Below are 11,954 nucleotides of genomic sequence, written 5' to 3'. Positions count from 1 at the left end.
GAGAAACCCCGTCTCTACCAAAAATATAAAAATTAGCAGGTCATCGAGGTGGGTGCCTGTAATCCCAGCTCCTCAGGAGGCTGACGCAGGAGAATTGCTTCAACCAGGGAGGTGGAGGTTGCAGTGAGCTGAGATCGCGCCATTGCACTCCAGCCTGGGCAACAAGAGCGATACTCCATCTCAAAATGAATGAATAAATAAACACACAAATAAAAATAAAAATAAAAGAGGTACAGCAGGAGCTGATTTGGGAAGGGAAATAAGGGGAAACAAGAACTAGTTTGGATGGGAGTTAGAAAAAACAAAAAAGTCAGACATCAGGCCAGGTGCTGTGGCTCATGTCTGTAGTCCTAGCACTTTGGGAGGCTGAGACAGGCGGATTGCTTGAGCCCAGAGATTCAAGACCAGCCTGGGCAACATGGTGAGACCCCTGTCTCTACTTAAAACAAAAGATGTAAGGAAAAAAAAAGGAAAAAAAATGGCCCAGAGAAGCTCTGGGCCACCTCCCCCACTCCCCACTCCTCCAACACACACACACACCTGTTTATAGTCTAAGCAGATCCTGCTCTTCTAACCCACCCGGGACAGTCCCTGCAACTCCAGCCTGACCTCACTTCCTGCTTCCATAGCTAGTTTGTTTTTTTGACACTTATTGGTAGACACTCCAGATCATTTCATTTTGCTTCCAGTACCCTTTCCCCTTCCTAATACAAATGCAGAACAACGTGGGAATCCCCTTTCTGGGGGAAGCAACGGTGCAGCTTTAAGAGAAAGGGAAGGGAGGAAGGGGGCGCTGACTCAGATCCTCAGATCCATTGGCTGCTGGAGGGAATCCCACCTCAGGGATTGGGCGTAACAGAGTCCGCCTCCTCTTGTGATTGGCTCAGCCAGAGAAATAAAAGGCGGCTGTGCCGGCCTCCTCCACAGTTGGAGGGAGGCAGGGAATCCGGCTGGGTTGGCGTGCTGAGACGCACCTGGCGCAACCCTCCCTTCTGAATCGAAATTCAAGTCCCGCGGACACTGCAACCATGAAAGAGAGACGGGCCCCCCAGCCAGTCGTGGCCAGATGTAAGCTCGTTCTGGTCGGGGACGTGCAGTGTGGGAAGACCGCGATGTTACAAGTGTTAGCGAAGGATTGCTATCCGGAGGTGAGCTGCCCGCCCGCCCGCTGGCCGGCTTTTCTCCCTGCCAGCCCGACTTGGGGTAGATTTCCACCTGCCCAGGAGACGTGGCTCCCCCAGCCCCAGCCCATCCTCAGCCGCTTTCTGAGGCTTTCCCATCCTCCGCTGCTTTTTGGCTGGAGGACTGCCCTGCCTTAGCTTCCCCTGAGACCTGTTCCACTTCTGCCGCCCCGCTGGCTCCTCCTCACCTCTTCACCCAAAGGCCCCATCAGATCCCCTCCACCTTCCTGCGTCCCTGGAGTCTGCTCTCAGGAGAGGGCACTGGAGGCATTTGAGAGTCTGGGGTTTCTTCTTGACGTAATCCCTGCCTATCCGCTCACCTGCTCCTCAAAGGCTCTATGCCAGTGCCTCCAGGCAGGCTTCTGCAGCCCTCTGTTCACCATGCTGGAGGGGTTTGAGAGGAGATGAGCTAGGATTGGCTTTGGCCTGTGGCCCTCTCAAATTGGGAAACACAAATCTGGGGATGGGAAGAATCTGTGTGTGTGTGTTTGTGTCCCTAATCGTCTAGGATATGAGGGGATTACCCCTGGTGCGGTGGTGGTGGTGGGGGGTGTCATTCACATTTCTCACTGCTACAGAGCAAAGTGCCCGGTCCCCCACATTCCCTTCCCTCCTGACCCAGGCATCTCCTCTGGTTTCTTGTCTCCTGTGACTTTACTGTCTCTCTGGTGAGTGCGTGTGTAGCCAGCACTAACCAGGGGATCTGAGGGTAGGGGGGCCCGGGGTGAATGTTTCCTCTCTTTTCACAGACCTATGTGCCCACCGTGTTCGAAAATTACACAGCCTGTTTGGAGACAGAGGAACAGAGGGTGGAGCTTAGTCTCTGGGATACCTCAGGTAAGAATTCGGCTCCAAATGCCCCTTTCCCACCCCCACTGGTCTGCTGTGTAGCTGCTGTCTTCTAGAAGTTGTTTTCCCTTTTGGTGGGGAGAAGTGAAAGAAGAGAATCTGAAGACTCCTTAGTTGTGGGGAAGGGTGACAGTTGGTCGACTCAGTTGCATGGTCCAAGGGTGCAGAGTAGGTGAAGCTCAGGAGCTACTCTCTTCCCTGCGTCTAGTTCCACCCTTTAGAGGGCTGGGATGGTGAGGTGAAGGGATCCATGAATATTCCTGCGGTGGGAGGGCAGTAAAACAGGACTTCTTCTTTTCCTTCCCTGCCACCCAACGTGTGGGGGCGCGCGCGCGCGCACACACACACACACACACACACACACACACTTTTTACTTCCCCAGAGCAAAGCCAAATAAGAGGCAAGAGGCAGTGCTGCTGGAGGCAGTGTGGTTGGGGCGGGGAGACAAGTCTGCTTTGGGGAAAGATTGCTCAGACTCAGTTTCGTCTCCTGCATTCCATCTTGGGCCACTGCTGTCCTGCCGCAGCTCAGCCCCACTCGTCACACCGCTGCAGCTTGGGGATGAAGCGATGCATCATCGATGTTTTGGAGGGTGGGGGAGATGGCTTAATATAGGGCATAGTCAGTTGTGAATAGTGGCCGGCAGGGCAGAGGGGAGGTTGGCTCTGCCTGTTTTCCCTCTACTGGGGTGAGGTAGAAGATGCCCTGTCTCTCTAGAATGTAGAAACAATGTTTTTCCAGCTTCTCAGCCCCAAGCCCTTAGTGCTAGGCTATCCTTTGCCTTAATTCTGACCCCTTCCCATTATCTCTTTACCCCGTATCATTTTCAAAAGACTGGCTCAGAGTCATAATAAAGGAGTAAAAGCCAGGAATAGGAGAAAGAAAATAAAATCCGCCCCTCCCCAAAAATGCATATTCAGGCTGAGTTTTAAAAGGGACCATAAATCACTGGGTATTTCCTGCTACATAATAAATATGCTGTCCTGCTCCTCCAACAGTCGTTGTTCCCATGCTTCGGTTCTGAGGTCTGAAAAGATTGGGGCTAGGGGATGGTTAGACAGACAATGAGCCTTTCCTCCCCAAACAAAAATTCCCCAACCTGGTGTGCTTTTCCCCTGTTGCAGTTTCAGGGCTTGGGAGGCAGGGTTCTGGTTCTCCTGGGCTGTGCTATGCTGGCTAGATCGGACTAGAATGCAGTTGGACTGCATGATGTATAATTTTTTGGTTTTTCATCTGCTGTGCCCTCCCACCTTCCAATCTTCCCAGAATCTTACTGCAGCTCATCTCTTTTCACTACCACCGCCCAAACCCCCTCCCCCCACCTCCTCCCTCCTTCCACAGTCAGAATGCAGCCCTCAAATCCCAAACCAGATCATGGAAAATCAGCAAGTATAGTCTCTATTCCCTGTGTCACACCTCCAGCCCCCAATTTCCGAAAGGATAAAGGCTGTCAGTTATTCTCAAACTCCCTCTTTCAGATTAGGTTCCCATAAGGAAGGAGGAAGTGGCCATGGTGTGTGGGATAGGGTTTCCCAATGTTGGGGTCAGGGTTGACCCTGTTCCCATTATTCACTTGCTGGTCTTAAGGGAGGGGGATTGCTTGGAGCCAAAATGGAGGCCTCCTCCCCTCCCCCTTCCCCAATGCTGCAGTGCTTCCGCTCCTCAGTGCTGCAGTGGTAAGACCCCACCTCAGAAAGAGATGGGGGAGGCTTGCTAAAGAAGCAGGCAGCTATCCCAACTCCCCTGTATTCCTTTTTTTTAATGATCAGCATCCCCCCACCAGCTTGGATTCCCCCCAGTTTCCATGGCGATTGCGGTGCAGGGAGAGGGGCTGCTTGCTATTCTAAGCACGGATTGTCTGGGTTCCAAATCCGCTACTGCTCCTTCCCCAGGATGGGGGGGGTAGGCTCAGCCCCTAGCATTCTCCCATATGGGACCACCTGGGTCTGCATTGCCTGTTTCCCCCCCCAACGAAGGACTCTTGCTCTAGCCTCTAAATCCCCAGCCATCGGTGCTGCTGTCTTTGAGACTGCCTTTCTGAGATGTGGGGGGGTCAGGGGGTACAGCTTTCCTTTTGCCCTTTTCAGTGTAAGCCGATCTGGGTGGGTGGAGAAGTGGGGCACTGAACCCTTGATTCTTTCCCTCCCCTGCTAGCCTCCTAAAGTTCTGACCCCATGGCAAAGCAGCAGCCAGGTTACGTAACAGGCAGGTTTGTCTCTTCACTGGGGAGACCCTGGAGCAGAGGGGAGTGAAATTGGGCAGCAGGCAGGCTCTAGAAGAGAGGAACCCTGAAATAAGCACTGTCTCTCTGCAGGGCTGGAAGCATCTTCTGGGACTCAGAAAACTAGTAGATGTCCAATTAAGCTGCTGTAGGAGACCCGGACAGGGCCAAATTATACTCCACCCACTTTATTTTGCCTTCTTTCCCTTTTTCGGGACCAAGGGGGATGATATTCTTGCATGACCTTCTGGCAGACGGTCAGGTCCCAAGCTTCCAGCCATAGCACATTCCCCCTGGGAGATGGGTGGATCCTCAGGGATCGTGGGTGGTATTCCCAGGGCTTTAGGGCTTAGGCTTATTGGGGAAGGAAAGCACCGTGGCTCACCATCAACTCTTTCTGGCCTACACCAGGATCTCCCTACTACGATAATGTCCGTCCACTCTGCTACAGCGACTCGGACGCAGTATTACTATGTTTTGACATCAGCCGTCCAGAGACAGTGGACAGCGCACTCAAGAAGGTAAGACCAGATCAACTCTCCAATCTCTAACTCAGCATGAGGACCAAGAAGGAATCGTGGGGACCTTGTCATGAATGCCCTCTTGTATAACATCAAGAAACAGAAGCCCAGGAAGGAAGAGATTTGCCCAAGGCCACACCATTAGCTACAGCTCTGGGACTGGAACTTGGGTCTGCTTACCCCGCTGCCTCCCACCCTTTTTGTTATCCCATGCTGCCTTGCCAGAGGCCCCACAGGGGAGGGTGGTGTTGAAGACTCAGGAAGCAGAGGACAGAGAGTCAGAGAACCTTTAAGTGATATGGTATGAGGGTCAGGCATGGGATCTTTGGAGGCAGCTTCTATAGACCCTGGTCCCAGTCCCACTGAGAAGGGGCAAGCTAGGCAGGTCTGAGCTGAGCTGGTATGAAATGCTTGGGTCTGGGCAGATCCGCCAATGCTGAGGAGTGCTAGGAAACCTTGTGTATCTAGTAGAGTATAGAAGATGCTGGGATCACCTTCTTCCCTTGGGAAGAGACTGGTTGGCTTCCCCCTGGCATTCTGGACTTGTGAGGCCCTTTGGGGTGAGGGGGCAGATCCATGCTCTGTATGCTTGGCAGAGAGTGGGAGGAGAATTGCCCTTGTGCTCTCTCTGGTGACTGGGCCATAGACTGGGGGAACAGGCTCCTGGGTCAGCACTCTGGGGGCCCCAAAGGCCTCATGGGCAGGAAGATGATGTAATTAGTGCAGTGGCGATGCTGTGACTCATAGGGAGGACTGGGCTGGTGATAAGCGAGGTGATGTGTGTAATGTTGAAGCCAAGCTTCTCCTGGTATCTGTCTACCACTAACTCCTCCCTTCCTCCTTCTCCTTCCCTTCTTCCTGCTCGACCCCTCAGTGGAGGACAGAAATCCTAGATTATTGTCCCAGTACGCGCGTTTTGCTCATTGGCTGCAAGACAGACCTGCGAACAGACCTGAGTACTCTGATGGAGCTGTCCCACCAGAAGCAGGCGCCCATCTCCTATGAGCAGGTATGTGCGTGTGCAAATGCGTGTTGTAGGGTGAAGTGAGGAAGGCTAGAGGCAGACAGCTTGAAATATGGCCCTGGCTCAAACTCTTCCACTATGGCAAGAGGCAACTGCTGTAATAATTAGCAAATGAGTCACCTGGAGAGAGGTGGTGGGTACCTGCTTACCCAGATGTATGCTGTCAGTTAGCAGGCGAGTTATTCCTGTGTGTGCCCACATTTCTAAGACTGTATTCTGACCACCTGCATTAGAATCATTAGAGGTGTTCATTAGAATTTCACACACACACAAAAAGAGACCCTGTCTCAAAAAAAAAAAAAAAAAGGAGGAGGGGCACTGTGCACGGTGGCTCACGCCTGTAATCCCAACACTTTGGGAGGCCGAGGCCGATGGATCACTTGAGCTCAGGAATTCAGGACTAGCCTGGCCAACATGGCAAAACCCTGTCTCTACTAAAAATACCAAAATTAGCAGGTTGTGGTGGCATGCATCTGTAATCCCAGCTACTCGGGAGGCTGAGGCAGGAGAATTGCTTGAACGTGGGAGATGGAGGTTGCAGTTAGCTGAGAATGTGCCACTGCACTCCAGCCTGGGTGACGGAATGAAAGACTCTGTCTCAAGGAAAAAAAAAAAAAAAAAAGAGCCGGGTGTGGTAGCTCACACCTGTAATCCCAGCACTTTGGGAGACCAAGGCAGGTGGATCACTTGAGGTCAGGAGTTCAAGACCAGCCTGGTCAACATGGTGAAACCCCGTCTCTACAAAAAATACAAAAAATTAGCCAGGGATGGTGGTGCACACTTGTAATCCCTGGGTGACAGAGTGAGACTCTGTTTCAAGAAAAAAAAAGAAGTGATCTGCCTAGGCTGGAGTGCAGTCACATAATAGTTGTTTATGTAGCCTTGGCCTCCCGGACTCAAGTGATCCTTCCTCCTGTCTCCCTAGTAGCTGGGACTATAGGTACAGGCCCCATACCTAGCTAATCTTTAACATTTTTTGTAGAGACAAGGTCTCATTATGTTTCCCAGGTTGTTCTTGAACTCCTGACATCAAGTGATTCTCCCACCTTGGCCTCCCAAAGTGCTGGGATTACAGGTGTGAGTCACCACCCCTGGCCTGGAATCTGCATTTTTGATAAGACCCCTGGATAATTTCTTATGTGCATGAGAGCATAGGGTTGGGGGACGGAGTTTCGCTCTTGTCACCCAGGCTGGAGTGCAGTGGTGCGATCTCAGCTCACTGCAACCTTTGCCTCCTGGGTTCAAGCGATTCTCCTGCCTCAGCCTCCCAAGTAGCTGGGATTACAGGTGTCTGCCAACACACCCAGCTAATTTTTGTTATTTTTAGTAGAGATGGGGTTTCACCATGTTGGCCAGGCTGGTCTCGAACTCCTGACCTCAGGTGATCCACCTGCCTTGGCCTCCACTGCACCTGACCTGGGGAGCTCTTAAGAATACTAATGCTGGCTGGGTGCGGTGGCTCACGCCTATAATCCCAGCACTTTGGGAGGCTGAGGCGGGTGGATAACAAGGTCAGGAGATCAAGACCACCCTGTTTAACATGGTGAAACCCTGTCTCTACCAAAAATACAAAAAATTAGCCAGGCGTGGTGGTGGGCACCTGTAGTCCCAGCTACTCAGGAGGCTGAGACGTGAGAATGGCATGAACCCAGGAGGTGGAGCTTGTAGTGAGCTGAGATTGTGCCACTGCACTTCAGCCTGGGCACAGAGCAAGACTCTGTCTCAAAAAAGAAAAAAGAAAAAGAATACTAATGCCTTGGCTCTATACCCAGAATTTTTTTTTCCTTTTCCTTTTTTTTTTTTTTCTCCCAGAGACAGGGTCTTACTCTGTCACCCAGAATGAAGTGCAGTGGTATGATCCGAGCTCACTGCAGGGTAGAACTCCTGGTCTCAAGGGATCCTCCCTAGTATTTGAGACTATAGTTTTGTGCCTACTTCCAGCGAATGTTTAAACATTTTTAAAAAGTTTTTATTATTTTATTATTTTTATTTTTGAGATTTATTTTTGTAACCCCAAAGTGCTGGGATTACGGGTATGAGCCACCGTGCCTGGCCGCCTAGGCTAGTCTTGAACTCCTGGCCTCCTCAAGTGATCCTCCTACCACAGCCTCCTGAGTAGTTGGGATTAGAGGCACTAGCCACTGCCCCAGCTATCCCCAGGAATTCTGATTTAGTTTGGCATCAATATAGTTTTAAGAGTATTCCAGGTGATTCATAATGTGCAGTCACACATCGTCTTAAGAAAAAGAGGCATCATCAGACAGGGTGTATGCCAAAAAAAAAAAAAGACAAGACAATCGAATAATCGGCAGAGGGTGGTATTTGGAGATTGGCAGCTGGGTCCCCCCTGGAGTGGCCCTGGGGAGTGACACACAAGAGGCAGCGTCCCAGAGCCATTGTGGCCCACTGCATTAATGCCCTCACCCCCTCCTGCAGGGCTGTGCAATAGCCAAGCAGCTGGGTGCAGAAATCTACCTGGAAGGTTCGGCTTTCACCTCAGAAAAGAGCATCCACAGCATCTTTCGGATGGCTTCCATGGTGTGTCTGAACAAGCCTAGCCCACTACCCCAGAAGAGCCCTGTCCGAAGCCTCTCCAAACGACTGCTCCACCTCCCCAGTCGCTCTGAACTCATCTCTTCTACCTTCAAGAAGGAAAAGGCCAAAAGCTGTTCCATTATGTGAAGTGGAAATTGGAGGGGGGAGACAACCCCCTACTTCCTCCCTTGGGGTGCAGAGGCACGGGGAGAGGGAGGATGAGACAATTTAGGACACTGGACATGAGTTTTTCAGATGGCCACGGTGAGGGCTTGGAAGGAGACAGGAATGGGGCGAGGAAGGAGCCAGGCCCGGCATGAGGACCTGATGCTGAGATAGAACCATCATACCCCAAGCTAGGCACTAGGTTGTGGAGGGGGCGGCTACCCCAGTGCCCTCCCGCTCCAGAGGAAGGAAAGCTGTGGGGGACGGGGGGCATGCTGGCCTCCTGGGCTTGGGGGCCTACAGCAGCCTCACCTTCAGCATCATGCCTCTTCCACACAGCGTTTCCATGCAGGCCAGGGGATGGGAGGGGTCCCAGAGCCCTTCCCTTCCCCTCTAAGGAGGCAGCAGTTGAACAGAGTGGGGAAGCCGAGTGGCAGCTCCCTTGGGGGTTTAGCCCAGGTGCTTCGTAAATGCAATCGGAAGTGCAGGAGCTGGTCAGAGCCAATGAGAAGGAAACCTCATCTTTGCATAGCCCATGCCTCATGGAGAGGTGACATCATACATTCACATGCTTCTCACCTGAGTCCCCAGGGTCCAAGGGAGAAGCCCCAGACCCCCTTCTCTTGCAGAGTGTGGGGGTGGTGGTGCTGCAGGGGCAGGGCTGGGTGGGGGTCACCAGACTTTTTCTGCCCTTAGGGCAGTACAGCTGGCATTTGTTTTATAGACTCTTGTCTTTGGAATTGGGGGGAGGGGGGAGTGTTTCAATCTGTTATATGTTCTGTGTTTAATGAAGAAAACCTATTTATTAATGAAAAATATAATACATATAAAGAGTTTGGCTCCGTATTTTTTTCTGTTTTCTTTAGTTGTTACAATCGGTATTTTTTTGTGTGTGTCTTTTTTTTTGTTTGTTTCCTTTTCGTGGAGCACGGGGTCTCCCTATATTGCTCAGGCAGGTCTCGAACTCCTGGGCTCAAGCTATTCTCACATCTCTGCCTCCCTAAGAGCTGAGATTACAGGCATGAGCCACTGTGCTGAGCCCTTTGATTGATGATAATGAGAGAAAAGCTGTCCTGGGGCCCTTTCTGTGGGTTGCAGAGGGGCTGCCTCTACCATTCCCCAGCTCCTCCAAGAAGGAGCTTCTCTCCTCCCCCATCCCCCTACCCTAGCCCCGCCCAAGACCTGCTAAACCAAGGAAGGGTTCCTTAGCCCTAGAGCAGGGGTACAGGGGTTCTCAACCCTGGAACTATTGACATTTTGAACTGGATAATGCTTTGTTGTGAGGGACTGTCCTATGCAGCCCAAGATGTTTAGTGTCCCTGACATCTGGTGGATGCTAGAAGACAGCACCCCACTCTCCAGCTATCACACCCAAAAATGTCTCCAGACATTGCTAAATGACCCCTGTGGAAAAATTCTGGTTGAGAACCACTGCCCTGGAGAGTCTAGAGGAGAGAAAAAGGTTTGATGAAATAATCAGTAGAGAATCCAAACTGCTGAGATCCCACTCCACATAGGGGGACAGACTAAGCCAAAGCTGGGGGAGGCTCCTGGGATTCTGGTTTCCTCTGAGTTCAAGGAGAGGTGACATTGCCTTCATGACCTTCCAATTCCGATGCCTACTGATGGCAGCTCAGGGACCTTAACTCTTCCTTTCTCAGAGACTTATAGCTCTTGTTTTCCAAGTGCCATAGTGTAGTGCTAGTGCTAGAAATAAAGTTAACATGTACTAGGTCGGGCACAGTGGCTCACGCCCATAATCCCAGCACTTTGGAAGGGTGAGGCGGGTGGATCACAAGGTCAGGAGATCGAGACCATCCTGGCTAACACGGTGAAACCCCATCTCTACTAAAATACAAAAAATTAGCTGGGCATGGTGGCATGTGCCTGTAAGCTGAGGCAGGAGAATTGCTTAAACCCAGGAGGCAAAGTGCAGTGAGCTGAGATGGCACCACTGCACTCCAGCCTGGGCAAAAGAGGGAGACTCTGTCTCTAAATAAATAAATAAAGTTAGCATGTACTTAATGAGTGTTCAGCACTGTGCACTGTGTTGAGGGCTTTATATGATCACGCTTAGCCTCATAAATGATAAGAGCTAACATTTGTTCAATGTTTACTATGGGTCGGGGGCATTTACGAGATTTTTATTTTTTTTGGAGACAGGGTCTCGCTCTGTCGCCCATGCTGGAGTACAGTGGCATGACTACTGCTCACTGCAACCTCACCCTCCTGGTTCAACTGATCCTCCTATCTCACCCTCCTGGGTAGCTAGGACTACAGGAGTACCACAGTAGTCTATTTTTTGTAGAGATGGGGTCTCACCATGTTGTCCAGGCTGTTCTCAAACTTCTGGGCTCAAGTGATCCTCCTGCCTCGGCCTCCCAAAGTGCTGGGATTACAGGCAAAAGCCACGGTGCCCGGCCCCACTTATGAGTTCTTTCTACGTTATTTATTCCTGTGATAACCCTATGAGCCTATGAGGTGCTATTTTTTTTTTTTTTTTTGGATGGAGTTTCACCCTGGCTGGAGTGCAATGGCGTGATCTTGGCTCACCACAACCTCTGCCTCCTGGGTTCAAGTGATTCTCCTGCCTCAGCCTCCCAAGTAGCTGGGACTACAGGCATGCACCACCATGCTTGGCTAATTCTGTTTTCTTTTTTCTTTTTCTTTTTTTTTTTTTTTAGTAGAGATGAGGTTTCTCCATGTTGGTCAGGCTGGTTTCGAACTCCCGACCTCAGGTGATCCACCCACCTCAGCCTCCCAAAGTACTGGGATTACAGGCGTGAGCCACGGTGCCCGGCCACTATCTACTTCATTTTACAGAAAAAGAAGACGGAGGTTCAGAGAGATTAGGTAATGTGCACAAGGTCACACAGCTAGAAAGTGGCTGAACATGGATACAAATCCAGGCAATCTGGCTGCACATCATGCACTCTAACCTGCTCTGCTGTCCTGTCCTGTGAGGGAAGTGGTACTATCTGTGTTTTGTAAATGAGGAAAGAGAAAAGCCAGAGACGCCATATAATTTGCACAAGATCACAGTACTAGTAAGTAATTGAGCCAAGATTCAAACCAGATCTCACTGTTAACCAAAATCCTATGGACCCCTTACTGGTAGGCATGTTGTACCTAAATAGGTATCTCCAGTTATGGTTCTTACTAGAACACCATTTCTCTGTCTCCATCTCCAAAGATGATGGTTTGGGTGCGGTGACTGATGCCTGTAGTTCCAGCACTTTGGGAGGATGAGCTGGGCGGATTGCTTGAGGCCAGGAGTTTGAGATCAGACTGGACAACATTGCAAGACCCTGTCTCTACAGAAAATAAAACGATTAGCCAGGCGTGATGGGGTGCACCTGTGGTCCCAGCTACTTGGGAGGATGAGGCAGGAGGATCGCTTGAGCCCAAGTCAGGGCTGCAGTGAGCTGTTTGTGCCACTCCACTTCAACCTGGGCAA

At 51.1% G+C, this 11,954-nt stretch overlaps 1 protein-coding gene across 1 annotated transcript; it reads left to right on the top strand.

The window, feature by feature from the left end:
- Window positions 1-912: 912 nt before the first annotated feature.
- RND1 (Rho family GTPase 1) lies at window positions 913-9,330 on the top strand. The gene is made up of 5 exons (XM_008003083.3): window positions 913-1,148; window positions 1,931-2,018; window positions 4,664-4,773; window positions 5,648-5,782; window positions 8,234-9,330. The coding sequence occupies exons 1-5, from the start codon at window positions 1,029-1,031 to the stop codon at window positions 8,477-8,479; spliced, it is 699 nt and encodes a 232-aa protein (XP_008001274.1). The 5' UTR covers window positions 913-1,028; the 3' UTR covers window positions 8,480-9,330.
- The last annotated feature ends 2,624 nt before the right edge of the window (window positions 9,331-11,954 follow it).

This window comes from Chlorocebus sabaeus, chromosome 11, assembly GCF_047675955.1.
Source record: "Chlorocebus sabaeus isolate Y175 chromosome 11, mChlSab1.0.hap1, whole genome shotgun sequence".
In the NCBI taxonomy this organism is placed as follows: Eukaryota; Metazoa; Chordata; class Mammalia; order Primates; family Cercopithecidae; genus Chlorocebus; species Chlorocebus sabaeus.
This window is presented reverse-complemented; position numbering and strand designations above follow the sequence as displayed.